At 43.3% G+C, this 13,520-nt stretch overlaps 3 protein-coding genes across 3 annotated transcripts in view; all 3 read left to right on the forward strand.

The window, feature by feature from the left end:
• dnajb14 (DnaJ heat shock protein family (Hsp40) member B14) overlaps nucleotides 1-4,146 on the forward strand; it is a 13,684-nt gene extending 9,538 nt beyond the window's left edge. The window contains exons 4-8 of the mRNA XM_058386076.1: nucleotides 1,600-1,788; nucleotides 2,383-2,462; nucleotides 2,598-2,707; nucleotides 2,962-3,134; nucleotides 3,349-4,146. Of these exons, the coding sequence (XP_058242059.1) occupies nucleotides 1,600-1,788; nucleotides 2,383-2,462; nucleotides 2,598-2,707; nucleotides 2,962-3,134; nucleotides 3,349-3,473 (677 nt within the window). The 3' untranslated portion in view covers nucleotides 3,474-4,146. The remainder of the gene's footprint in view (nucleotides 1-1,599; nucleotides 1,789-2,382; nucleotides 2,463-2,597; nucleotides 2,708-2,961; nucleotides 3,135-3,348) is intronic.
• Nucleotides 4,147-5,077: 931 nt separating this feature from the next.
• On the forward strand, nucleotides 5,078-8,543 carry LOC131351002 (group XIIA secretory phospholipase A2-like). The gene is made up of 4 exons (XM_058386078.1): nucleotides 5,078-5,490; nucleotides 5,612-5,688; nucleotides 6,290-6,455; nucleotides 7,368-8,543. Exons 1-4 carry the CDS (start codon nucleotides 5,256-5,258, stop codon nucleotides 7,484-7,486), a joined length of 597 nt encoding a protein of 198 aa, XP_058242061.1. The 5' UTR covers nucleotides 5,078-5,255; the 3' UTR covers nucleotides 7,487-8,543.
• A 1,017-nt stretch (nucleotides 8,544-9,560) lies between these two features.
• LOC131345044 (group XIIA secretory phospholipase A2-like) lies at nucleotides 9,561-13,390 on the forward strand. Its single transcript, XM_058377686.1, has 4 exons — nucleotides 9,561-9,878; nucleotides 11,479-11,552; nucleotides 11,769-11,928; nucleotides 12,898-13,390. The coding sequence occupies exons 1-4, from the start codon at nucleotides 9,641-9,643 to the stop codon at nucleotides 13,011-13,013; spliced, it is 588 nt and encodes a 195-aa protein (XP_058233669.1). The 5' UTR covers nucleotides 9,561-9,640; the 3' UTR covers nucleotides 13,014-13,390.
• Nucleotides 13,391-13,520: the final 130 nt, after the last annotated feature.

The raw sequence follows: 13,520 nt of genomic DNA on the forward strand, positions 1-13,520 counted from the left end.
TTGTGGTGATTGTTGTTGTTTAGTTACCCCCCCCGCCTCATTGTGGTGATTGTTGTTGTTTAGTTACCCCCCCGCCTCATTGTGGTGATTGTTGTTGTTTAGCCCCCCCCCCCGCCTCATTGTGGTGATTGTTGTTGTTTAGTTACCCCCCCGCCTCATTGTGGTGATTGTTGTTGTTTAGTTACCCCCCCGCCTCATTGTGGTGATTGTTGTTGTTTAGTTACCCCCCCCCCCGCCTCATTGTGGTGATTGTTGTTGTTTAGTTACCCCCCCCCCCCGCCTCATTGTGGTGATTGTTGTTGTTTAGTTACCCCCCCCCGCCTCATTGTGGTGATTGTTGTTGTTTAGTTACCCCCCCCCCCCGCCTCATTGTGGTGATTGTTGTTGTTTAGTTACCCCCCCGCCTCATTGTGGTGATTGTTGTTGTTTAGTTACCCCCCCCGCCTCATTGTGGTGATTGTTGTTGTTTAGCCCCCCCCCCCCGCCTCATTGTGGTGATAGTTGTTGTTTAGTTACCCCCCCGCCTCATTGTGGTGATTGTTGTTGTTTAGTTACCCCCCCGCCTCATTGTGGTGATTGTTGTTGTTTAGTTACCCCCCCCCCCCGCCTCATTGTGGTGATTGTTGTTGTTTAGTTACCCCCCCCCCGCCTCATTGTGGTGATTGTTGTTGTTTAGTTACCCCCCCCGCCTCATTGTGGTGATTGTTGTTGTTTAGTTACCCCCCCCCCCGCCTCATTGTGGTGATTGTTGTTGTTTAGTTACCCCCCCCCCCCCGCCTCATTGTGGTGATTGTTGTTGTTTAGTTACCCCCCCCCCCGCCTCATTGTGGTGATTGTTGTTGTTTAGTTACCCCCCCCCCCCCCGCCTCATTGTGGTGATTGTTGTTGTTTAGTTACCCCCCCCCCCCGCCTCATTGTGGTGATTGTTGTTGTTTAGTTACCCCCCCCCCCCCCCCGCCTCATTGTGGTGATTGTTGTTGTTTAGTTACCCCCCCCGCCTCATTGTGGTGATTGTTGTTGTTTAGTTACCCCCCCCGCCTCATTGTGGTGATTGTTGTTGTTTAGTTACCCCCCCGCCTCATTGTGGTGATTGTTGTTGTTTAGTTACCCCCCCCCCCCCGCCTCATTGTGGTGATTGTTGTTGTTTAGTTCCCCCCCCCCGCCTCATTGTGGTGATTGTTGTTGTTTAGTTACCCCCCCCCCGCCTCATTGTGGTGATTGTTGTTGTTTAGTTACCCCCCCGCCTCATTGTGGTGATTGTTGTTGTTTAGTTACCCCCGCCTCATTGTGGTGATTGTTGTTGTTTAGTTACCCCCCCCCCCCCGCCTCATTGTGGTGATTGTTGTTGTTGTTTAGTTACCCCCCGCCTCATTGTGGTGATTGTTGTTGTTGTTTAGTTACCCCCCCGCCTCATTGTGGTGATTGTTGTTGTTTAGTTACCCCCCCCCCGCCTCATTGTGGTGATTGTTGTTGTTGTTTAGTTACCCCCCCGCCTCATTGTGGTGATTGTTGTTGTTTAGTTACCCCCGCCTCATTGTGGTGATTGTTGTTGTTTAGTTACCCCCCCGCCTCATTGTGGTGATTGTTGTTGTTCTGTAGAGATTGGGAACGCGTATGCAGTGCTGAGTAACGCGGAGAAGAGGAGGCAGTACGATGTGAGCGGAGGAGAAGAGCCCAGCAGCCCGGGACACGGCGGACACGGAGGATTCGAATTCCACCGAGGGTTCGAGGCAGACATCACGCCTGAGGATCTCTTCAACATGTTCTTCGGAGGCGGCTTTCCCTCCTGTATGTCCCTCCATCATTCCTGACTTTATATCCTTCATACATCATACCCCCCCCACTCATTCACTAAACACCGGCTCACTGCAGAGAACCAGTAATGACCACACCCCTTAAACACGCCCACTTCCTCACCACACTCAGGTGTAGCCCAGTGACATCAAACAAGGAGAAGGACAGGAATTAAGATCTATCAGTAATAACCCATGATTTAGTGTTAAATTTAATAACTGACACAATTTACACTCAGGCTTGGGCCAGAGTAGAGAAATGGAGCTTCTAGAAGTTTCTGGAGCGTAAGAGTGTGAGCCGAAAAGCTTCGTACACAAGGGAATAGCCAAGTATTTAAAGAATAAGGACTGGTGCTTTCTGGGAATTCTGGGATAGTGCTGACCTGATTAACATGCTCCTGTATTTTTCCCCTTCTCTTCTACACATTTAATCAGAAAGCTGGTGAGATTTATTTATTCAGACCATCATTTGGGGATAACAAACAGATCCATTCAGGAACAGTGACTGCAAATATACTCTACTTATTATAAGCTCTGTCTCTCTCTGTGTGTGTGTGTGTGTGTGTGTGTGTGTGTGTGTGTGTATCAGCGAGTACATTTGCTAACGGTCGAGATCGATACACTCAGCAGACGGACCACATGAGGAGGGAGAGAGAAGAGAGAGGAGATGTACGTGGATCTGTTGTGATTTTTTTTTTTAATTTAATTTGTTGATTTAATATTTACATTCTAATTATAATTATTTATAATCCTTGTAAATGAATAAATGTGATAAACATTTCACTCTCTCTCTGTCTCTCTCAGGGAGGCTTCTCCATGTTTATTCAGTTGATGCCGATCGTGGTATTGATCCTGGTGTCTGTTCTCAGTCAGCTGATGGTCTCCACTCCCCCGTACAGCCTCTACTCTAGACCGTATGGCCGGTTTTTATGTTCTGTATATTTCTTTTCCTTAAGAGACAGAGTGACATGCTGTATATGACATACCATAGCCTGTAGATCTGTCTCTACCAGTATGGAGATATATTAATAACTCAGTATAGAAGGAGTGTGCGTATACGGAGAATAATCAGACCTGAGGTGAGCTGAGCTGTTAGGGTTTAACCTGTGTGTCTGTGCAGGATGGACATACTTACAGGTTGTGTGTGTGTGTGTGTGTGTGTGAGCAGATCGACAGGTCAGACGGTAAAGAGACAGACCGAGAACCTGCATGTGGATTATTACGTCACCCGAGACTTCAAATTGGAGTATAAGGGTTCGGCGCTGCAGAAGATTGAGAAGAGCGTGGAGGAGGATTACGTGTCTAACGTGCGCAACAACTGCTGGAAGGAACGACAGACGAGTACGTTTCCTCACTAATCAGTCTTTACATCACCCGTTACTATAGAAACAGAGCGAGTCTGTTAACCTGCGCTACTGTCCGTTATAGAGAATTAATCATCACCTTCTGACCAATCACAATTCAGAACTCAGAAGCAATGTTGCTTATGATTTAGAGTATAAGTCTGACCTGGTGTGTGTGTGTGTGTGTGTGTGTGTGTGTGTGTGTGTTTCAGAAACAGACCTGCTGTACGCCGCTAAAGTGTACAGAGACGACCGCCTGCGCAGGAAGGCCGAGCTCATGACCATGGACAGCTGTAAAGAGCTGGACAGACTAAACGAGCTGTTTCGTGGGGGATGAGCTGCACTCTGTACAGACTCTTAGCACATAGATATGACAGAATATATATGTATATGTCACAAATGTAAATGTTTTTTAAGGAAAGAAATCAGGACGTTAGGAGAGAAAACACATACTAAAACATTCACGTCTAATGTATTGTGAGAGCTCTTTTACTTTGAAACCCATCATCATCATCATCATCATCATCATCATCATCATCATGACTCCTCACCGCACACAGCTGAATACCTTACACCATTTTACCTCTATTCTAACATGCTGAAGGATCACGGACCGGATCACGGACTGAATCCCCTAACGCTCCTCATCTCTGCTGCCTCTTCCTTCACACTCCTGACCTCATGTTACTCTTTTCTAAAGACTGAAGCTCATCATGAAGGCGTCGCTCTCGACTCCCACAATCCTTAGCAGCAGCTATAGTGAGTTGTAAACTTGAATAAAACGCTCTTAGCTCCTTCGCTAGTCCACGCCGAAGCGCCATGATCATCGACGGTACCGACAGGAAGCGGTTTGAGCTGAAGTCACGGTTCTGCTGGATGGACCACCGAGCCATTTTAATCCACATTGTTGTACATTTTATTTCTGAATGTTTCAAGCTATTTAAGTCTCTAGAGAATCAAGATATTTCTTCATTGCTCGACTAATCATTTGAATAAAGTTTAAATTATTACCGACTGACTGGATTTACTCACCCATGTTCACGCAGAGAAACGAGGGAGAGAGGGGGCGGGGCTCAAAACAGAACAAAAGCAACATGGCTGCTGATGGCTGGGGGAGAGTTTTATCTCCAGCTCTGTTTCTGTCTTTGTATAAATCTGCTTGTGTTTATGAGCTGCGTGTTAAAATGAAAAGCACACATAGCCTCTTAGCAAAGCCTGCTGGTTAAATTAGTGAGCTCACAAGTTTAATGTAGAATTTTGTTAAGTAAAGCCCTATTCAGATTGGATTAGTTTTACACCCTGCACCTCTTTCTGTATTAATGTTTCCATAGTGAGTGGTTGTGTACAGACGGTCCTCACTCCCTAATAGTGAACTGCTTGGTAGCAAGTTTCCAAGCTGTGCTAACGACAACAATAACTTAGTCTTTTTTAGAAATTCTTTGTTCTCCCATAGACAGCTCTCTGGTCTTCATGTTGGTTTTTTCCCTGGACTTAAACTAAGACTAGATGATCAGAGGCAACAAGACACCTCATCAGTCACATCCTGTACTGTTATTCACTTGAAAAATTTCAGGGTTCACACAAAAGGTACCAGGAAATTGAATAACAATGATCTTAAACCCTTGGGCCCTTGAGCAAGGCCCCAAACCCCCTCCTCCTCCAGGGGCGCTGTATCATGGCTGACCCTGCGCTCTGACCCCAGCCTCCAAGGATGGGGTATGTGAAGAAAGAATTTCACAAGACGCATTCTGCGTATAGCGAAAAAATCCGCCAATAAATGAATCTTTTGATGAAGAACATTTGGAAAGAGTCGACACACTTAAAAGATCCGTTCTCAGTAGAATGACCGTTCGATTCAAATCGCGCGCTTGTGCCGCTGTAGCACGCGCACGCTAATTAGAAAAAAGAACGTGATTGCGTCACACGTTACGCGACTGCTCACATCTGTTTTTGTGAATGGAAAAACCCGGAAGTGAGCGGGTCCGGCCCTGGTCTTGAGTCACAGGTTAATAGACGGACTTTGACCGCTTATGTGCTGAGATGGATTAAACATGACTCAGAGTGTTCACCTGTCACCTTTAACCTTCTCACTACAATCTGTAACGAATAATCAGGATAAATGAGCGCGAGTGGAGGAATGCAGCAGCTCAGAGTCTCATCAGCTGTCCTGCTCCTGCTCTGTGGAGCCGTTCTGACCAGTGCCGGACCGGAGGAGTTCGAACCCGAGACCCCGGACTGGAGGAAGACTTTAAAAACCATCCGGAACGGAATCCACAAGATAGACACGTTTCTGAACTACGCTCTGGATTTAATCGGAGGATCTGATGGACTGTGTCAGTTTAGATGCAGTGATGGTGTGTGTGTGTGTGTAATTACTGACATTAGCACTGAGCTGATCTCTAATGTCTCTGACTGCATCATTGACCCTTACAGAGTTATGTGTGCTTATAAATAATCTCCACTGCTCTTTCTCAGGATACAAACCTATTCCCAGACCTCACTACAAACACTCCCCGCCCAATGGATGCGGCTCACCGCTGTTTGGATTTCACGTGAGTTTAAATAAATAAGATGCTGATAAAGTGCTGAGTTCTGGATTGTGATTGGTCAGAAGATGTTGATTAATTTCCCATGACAGCAGCTTACAGGTTTACATTAACGCACTGCTTCTCACACCTTGCCTTATGGTTTCTATAGTAACCGCTCACTCACTCACGGGGACGTGTACAGCAGACACCCTGCTGATAATAAACAGATTAAAATCATTTATATTGATATAGTGAAGTTTTCTGTAAGGAGAAATGTGTGATGTGTGGAAGGAGTCTCCAGTGTCGGTGCTCTGTAACGCAGCACAGAGGTGAAGCTGGACGTTTTCAGGACAGAGGAGTTTAGCGGTAGGCTGGTGAGGGAAGGGCCTGTTTCACAGATGTTCCACAACATAAAATGTTACTAGAGATGGATAAAAATTATGACACGTTGTTCTAAATAAAAATGTTTAATCTTGGGCATGTTGCTGTGTTATAAGAGGAATAAAACATGATGTTATTGGATAAATAATCAGCAGCAGTGTGGGAACAGTAACTCCACATCATTGTTCAGTATTCTGTCTTTACACAAACTCTATCCCTTTTTCCTCTTTTCTCTCGTCCTCAGTTCGATATCGGGATCCCGTCCATGACGAAATGCTGTAATCTGCACGATCGCTGCTACGATACGTGTGGACAAGAGAAACATGACTGTGATGATCAGTTCCACGTTTGCTTGGAGACCATATGTAGGAACGTACAGATCACACTGGGACTGGACCAGAGTGTACAAGGTAAACGTCCTGCGTGTGTCCAGACTCTTCCCAGTGGCTGTGATCTGCTGGATTTTTCGTAGAAGTGACCGACTGAAGTCTGTCTCAGAGTGAGAACTGCTCGTGTCAGGTCAGACAGAGTCAGACACCACATCAGCACATCTGTCTGAGACACTGAGCATCATGCTAAACTGGTGGCTTTAAATCTTCTGTTACCGTAGTGTGCTGCAGTGCTGATCTCTAATGACAGTCTGATGTGGGAAAAGAGTCAAATCTGTCAATTCAGCCATTGGAATTGAGAGACTGTTCCAAAGATTCAATTCCAAAAAGTCAGTTTCAAAAAAGATTCTGTCCCACAGAGTCAATTCTATAGCATCTACTGTAAAAAGTCAATTCCAAAGAGCCATTTCCAGAGAATCATTTACAAAGTCATTTTCAGATGGTCAGTCCTAAAAAAGAGTCCATCCCACAGAGTCAATTCTGTAGCATCTACTCTAAAGAGTCAATTCCAAAGAGTCATTTCCATAGAGTCAATTCTGTATAGTTACATCCAGAGAGTCATTTCTAAAGAGTCAGTTACAAAGAGTCTATTCAGAGTTATTTCTGTAGTGTCTATTACAAAGAGTCATTTCCAAAGAGTCAGTTCAAAAAAATAGTCCATCCCACAGTCAGTTCTGTAGCATCTATTCTAAAGAGTCATTTCCAGAGAGTCATTTTCAGATGGTCAGTTCCAAAGAGTCAGCAGCTATTTTAAAAGTGTCTCCTCCAAAGAATTTCTAATTCCATAATTAATTCCAAGTAGATCATACTGAATCAACACCATTTCTTTATTAAATCATTATTGTTTTAGACTTCATTTCTCACTCCCGTGATTATTCTCTTCAGAGCTGCTGTATTTATCATATTTCGTCCTGTTGTTTTTCTCTGGGTCAGCGTGTGAATCAGCGGTGACTCTGCTCTTCGATGCAGTCATGCACCTTGGCTGTAAACCCTACCTGGACAGCCAGAGAGCTGCGTGTATCTGCCGCTACGAGGAGAAAACTGACCTCTGACCAGCTGCATTTGGGTTCCGAAAATCCTGACCCCATTGAGGAACTTCTGAAGAATCAAATCTCCGTCCCTGAAGTCTGCTGCACTGTGCAGTTTAACGTTTTCTGTCATTTGAAAGGTTTCATGTGTGATGTTTAACAGTGTTTTTAAAACCTGTACTAAACCAATTATTTAGAGGATACTTTGGAAAAACAGCTTTATAATAATGCTATGCAGTGCATCTTGGTAGTTTTCATGTTTAAATTTTCCTGGCCCTGAAATTAGTGCCAGAAAGTTGAAGTTTTCTTTAAGCAGTAACTCGTGAGACTTCCATGGTTTCAATAGTTTTTATCTGAAGAGAAAAGTTTATCAGTCTATCAGATTTTTCATTGCAGTTGCAGTTCACTTCACAGACAGCAGAGGGTGCTAAAACTTACAGCTGCTTTAACTTTCCTGATTCACTTCATTGTCATGTCATGTGCATCGTGAATCAGAGGATCAGGAGGAAACAGCAGCACCTTCTTCTCTCTAACCAGGAAGTGCAGCATGGTACTGACCCTGAGGACACAGGCAGGAGGTTGTCTGAGTTCAGATGCACTGAAACTGTGCTGCAATTCCTGTGAATGTGAACGCAACTGGTCCTCAGGTCCACACTCGTTCAGGAATGAAATAAAACAACAGCGCTGAGGAAGATGGTGATGATGATAGAAGAGCTCTGAATACACACGAGGACTCGCTAACACGCTAACTGAATCCTGAGAATGAAAATGGTTTCCCAGAATCCCTGCTGGTGCTTCTGAGTAGCGCTGTGTTCACACACACTGTTAGTCTTCATGTGAATTCTCACTGAAGCAGTGTATAGAGTTCAAATAAAGTTTTATCATTTCTTTTCCTTTATGTAAACAGACTGTTATATAAAATGATGTGAAGTGTAAGAGTCTTTGTGTAAGATGACTGACTGTGTGATTTGAGACATGAAATGCACTTTATTTACTAATTAATAATAATGATGTTGAGGATTTTCCATGATGCGATCATGGTGTAGAAGGAATTATTTTACCTCAAATAAAATCATCTAAATCCCACAATATTATACTGCATCACTGTATTTTTTTCCACACACCAGGTGCATTAGGGAAGATACACAGATGATCAACCATAACATTATGACCAGTGCCAGGTGAAGTGAATAAGACTGAGTATCTCCTCATCATGGCTCCTGTTAGTGGGTGGGATATATTAGGCAGCAAGTGAACATTTTATCCTCAAAGTTGATGTTAGAAGCAGGAAAAATGGACAAGCATAAGGATTTGAGTGAGTTTGACCAAAAGGGCCAAATTGTAATGGCTAGACCACTGGATCAGAGTATCTCCAAAACTGCAGCTCTTGTGGGGTGTTCCCAGTGTGACCTTCTCGGTCAGTATCTATCAAAAGTGGTCCAAGGAAGGAACAGTGGTGAACCGGTGACAGGGTCATGGATGGTCGGGTGCGTGTGCGTCTCTTACCTGGGGAACACATGGCACCAGGATGCACTATGGGAAGAAGGAGAGCCGGTGGAGGCAGTGTCCTGCTTTGGTGAATGTTCTGCTGGGAAACCTTGAGTCCTGCATCCATGTGGATGTTACTTTGACACGTACCACCTACCTAAACATTGTTGCAGACCATCTACACCCTTTCATGGAAGCAGTATTCCCTGATGGCTGTGGCCTCTTTCAGCAGGAGAATGCACCATGACACAAATCAGAAATGGTTCAGGAATGGTTTGATGACCACAACAACCAGTTTGAGGTGTTGACTCCGCCTCCAAATTCCCCAGATCTCAATCCAATCCAGCATCTGGTCAAGTCCGATCCATGGAGGCCTCACCTCATAACTTACAGGACTTAAAGGATCTGCTGCTAACATATTGGTGCCAGATCCAACAGCACACCTCCAGGGATCTAGTGGAGTCCATGACTCGACCTGTCAAAAGGGGGACCAATACAATATTAGGCAGGTGGTCATAATGTTATGGTTGATCTGTGTATGTCTAATAAAAATAGCAGACTTGCTGTGCTGTGATTGGCTGCTGTGATTGGTTGCTCTGCTGTGATTGGCTGCCATGCTGTCCGCGCGTGTCTCGGTGAAAGGTGACGGAGAAAGCAGTTTATTCTCAGAGAAGCGAAATGTGAGTAGAAATGCAGAAGCTCAGTGTCTCAGCTGTCTTGCTCCTGCTGTGTGGAACCTTTTTGTTCAGTGCAGCACTGGAGGAGTCTGGACACAAGACCTCTGACTGGACCAAGACTTTAAAAACCATCACGGACGGAATCCGGAAATTACACAATTACTCCAAAACATACAATTTCCCCAAATATAATCTGGGTGTATTCTCAGGTCAGGATGGTCAGGAGTGTCTGTTTAAATGTCCTGATGGCGGTAAGTACAGCAATTTGTGCATTATTATAATAAAGTCTATAACCTATTACCGGAAGTAGCAGTGTACACTTTAAACGAAGATATTAAAGCACAACAATGACACTAACTAACCAATTAACCTACATATAGATGAATAAGATTGATGTGTTCAGTGTATATGAGTAGTTTTTGTCATTTTCTTTGACTAAATTCGGAGGAGTTCAATTCAGCAGGCTTTTGTTTACGTGAAGAAGTTACTTTCGTTTTCTTCAGTTCCGTTCAGGAAGCTACACCAAACATCACCACCATCTCCCACATGATCCGGAGTTACAGACTCTCTCCTGATATATCTGGTGTAGTGTTTTTGGTTAAGAGCTGTCTCTGAAAATCTGCTAAAGTCTTTATTCCTCTTCTCTAGCTTAGCGCCAGGAGACATGTCTCGTTCATGTCCTGTGTGTTATTAACAGCTATAAAATAAAGAGCTTTATAGAAACATCAATGCTCCTTAAGGTCCGGTAATGTACCTAGACTTATATTTTAAACTGCATTATTACTCTCATGTCCATTCACCACTAACCGCCACATCACCACAGTGACCAGGACAGTTACACACCTTTATTACTGCGTGTGTGGGAACTCGACAAGAGTCAGAAACTCTACATATACACATAAATCTGCTGTATTTTTTTTTTATTATAATGAATTCTAGACTGTTATTAGAATGATCTAGATCCTAAATTGCTTTAAATCAATCAATTAACAAACAGTAAGTGCTCCAATCGAATTTCAGCCACAGCTTAAAATATATCAGAAAATGATTCTCTAAAAGAGTCGACTCTTATGAGTGAGCCGAATCAAATAGTCTGACTCACTGAAAGCAGTCCAGATTTCCATCACTTGTGAGTCGACTCTTATGAGTGAGCCGAATCAAATAGTCTGACTCACTGTAAGCAGTCCCGATTTCCATCAACAACACATTTAGCTAAAAATACAGCTTACTGAACACGTTTATGAGGGTCAGCCATGATGCAGCACCCCTGGAGCAGGGTGGGTTGGGGGCCTTGCTCAAGGGCCCAACAGTGGCAGCTTGGTGGTGCTGGGGCTTGAACCCCGATCTTTCGGTAAACAACCCAGAGCCTTAACCACTTAAGCTACCACTGTCCCATTGATGGGCTTGTACCCCATTTCAAGGCTGTGTCCCAAATCCCCTAGTAAAACTGTCACCCTGTGTAGGATAGGTGGTGCACAAAATGGAAGGATGTCATCAAAGTAAGCTAGCAAACTAGGTGATTAGTTGACATTAGCAAGCTAGCAAATTAGATTCAGCAGAACCAACAACATGGAGATAAAACACACATTTCACCGGCGAGGAGTCTCCTCAATATCCCAACATCAGTGTCTGATCTCAGTAATGCTCTTGTAGCTGATTGAACACATGATCTCCACAGACTCAATCTAAAATCCAGTGGAATAACTTCAGAGAAGAAAAGAGTGGAGGATATAGTGACAGCTGTCATAACGTTTAAGAATTCTTTACACTTAGCAGTGATGTGAAGATGCAGGAGATTTCCTATGTTAATCTGGAATATGGTTAATTTCATGTTGGGATTTTTCTTTAAAGGTGAAAAGCCATTTCCTCGACCTGGTTACAAATCATGGCCCAATGGATGCCGCTGTCCGGCGTTTGGATTTTATGTAAGTGTGGAACAGACTGGACTTTCCTTGTTGTTGTTTTGTTGCTCAGTTTAGTGCACTAGATGGAGTAGATACAGTAAAAATCTTGTGTTATGCATCTGATCAGAAACAGTGATAGTCAGTGTTTCCGTATACAACTCAACGCTTGTTTATTTTTTATTCTGTTTTTAGGGACTTCTTTACGCTGTGTATTTCACACTCTGATTTTCTCTGCAGTTTGATATCGGAATCTCATCCATCACCAGCTGCTGTGACCAACATGACCGCTGCTACAACACGTGTGGACAGACGAAGAGAGACTGTGATGAACAGTTCCAGGGTTGTCTCAACAACATTTGTAGGGAGCTTGTGAACATGGCGGATGAGAGCGTACGGGGTAAACATAAGCAACATAGACAAACCATTACAATGATAATTCTTATACTCATACACACTGATGTATCGCAAATCCATAATCGCTTTCATAATTCTGTAACTTTAAACACAAAGTGCTCCTGTCAGGAGGTTTCTTCTTCACAGTCATATAGATACAGTATGAACTGGAAACATGCAGAGAACTATTACAGTTATTTAAGTATGTTTTCCCGTTTCAGGGTTCAGAGTCAAACATTGTATATCAGAAGGTGTATAGCATAGGGTCTATACTGAAGAGTCAGTTCTAAAGAGTCTGTTTCAAAGTGTGGATTCCAAAGAGAGTCGATTCCAAGGAGTAGATGCCAAGGATAGTGCAATCAAGTCCATAGAATCGACTCAGCAGAATCGACTCCTTGGCATCTACTCCATGAAATCGACTCTCTTTGGAATCCACACTTTGAAATATGCATAAACGTCCAAAGCAAGTGGACAGTGTATTTCAAAGTGTGGATTCCATAGAGAGTCGATTTCATGGAGTCAGTTCTGCTGAGACGATTCTGTGGACTTGATTGCACATAGACGAGTCAACATCCAAAGTAAGTGGATAGTGTATTTCAAAGTGTGGAATCCAAAGAGAGTCGATTCCATGGAGTAGATGCCAAGGAGTCGATTCTGCTGAGTCGATTCTGCAGAGTCGATTGCACATAAATGAGTCCACATCCAAAGCGAGTGGACAGTGTATTTCAAAGTGTGGAATCCAAAGACAGGGGTTTCAATAGTTCGCATCTAAAGAATCCATTTCCAAAGAGTCGATTCCAGAGTTGAATCCAAAAAGTTGATTCCACACTTAGATATGGATCTGTGTACAAGCAGGTGAATGTTTTGATCTTAATCATTATTAAGAGTCTCCTGCTCTTGATTTTGCACTGCCATGTTTTATTCTGTATTTATCTTTCTCACTGTTTTGTCCTTTTGTTTCTCTCTGAATCAGTGTGTGAACAAGCAGTGACTCAACTCTTCAATACTATCAAGCACCTGGGCTGTAAACCCTACCTGAAGAGTCAGAGCGATGCGTGTGTGTGCCGTGAGCAGAGAACCGAGCTGTGATCAACTGCCCTTAGGCTCCGAGTCTCCTGACCCCTCTGAGGATCTTTGAATACTTTTAATGCTTTTTATTTTTTTCTGTGTAGTGTTTGTGTGTGTGTTCTGTCAGGGTGAAGAAACGTCTGTGAAACAAAACATACAGAAATATCGTGCGGTTATTAAACCACCTCTCTCTTTTAGGTTTAATTCTAAAGGTCATAAAGTTTACAGATATTTTAGGTGTAAAGTGCTTGCTGCTGTTATGGGTGTCAGGGTTAAAGGGTTTTATTTTTTAAGATTATTTATTCGTTCATATTTAAAAGTGCCAAATGTTTCATTTCCAGAAGATTCTGGATTTGTGTAGAACTGTGTAAATACAGTACAGATTTCCACACTATGGTATGAAGAAAGGATTATCTTATTATCTGTTTCCTTTAAGGATAAAATAATGATTCTTAACTCATCGTAAATAACTAACTAACTAACTAAATAAATAAATAAATTTCCTTTACTGTGTTTCCTTTACAGTAT

This window comes from Hemibagrus wyckioides, linkage group LG03 (genome assembly GCF_019097595.1).
Source record: "Hemibagrus wyckioides isolate EC202008001 linkage group LG03, SWU_Hwy_1.0, whole genome shotgun sequence".
NCBI lineage: Eukaryota > Metazoa > Chordata > Actinopteri > Siluriformes > Bagridae > Hemibagrus > Hemibagrus wyckioides.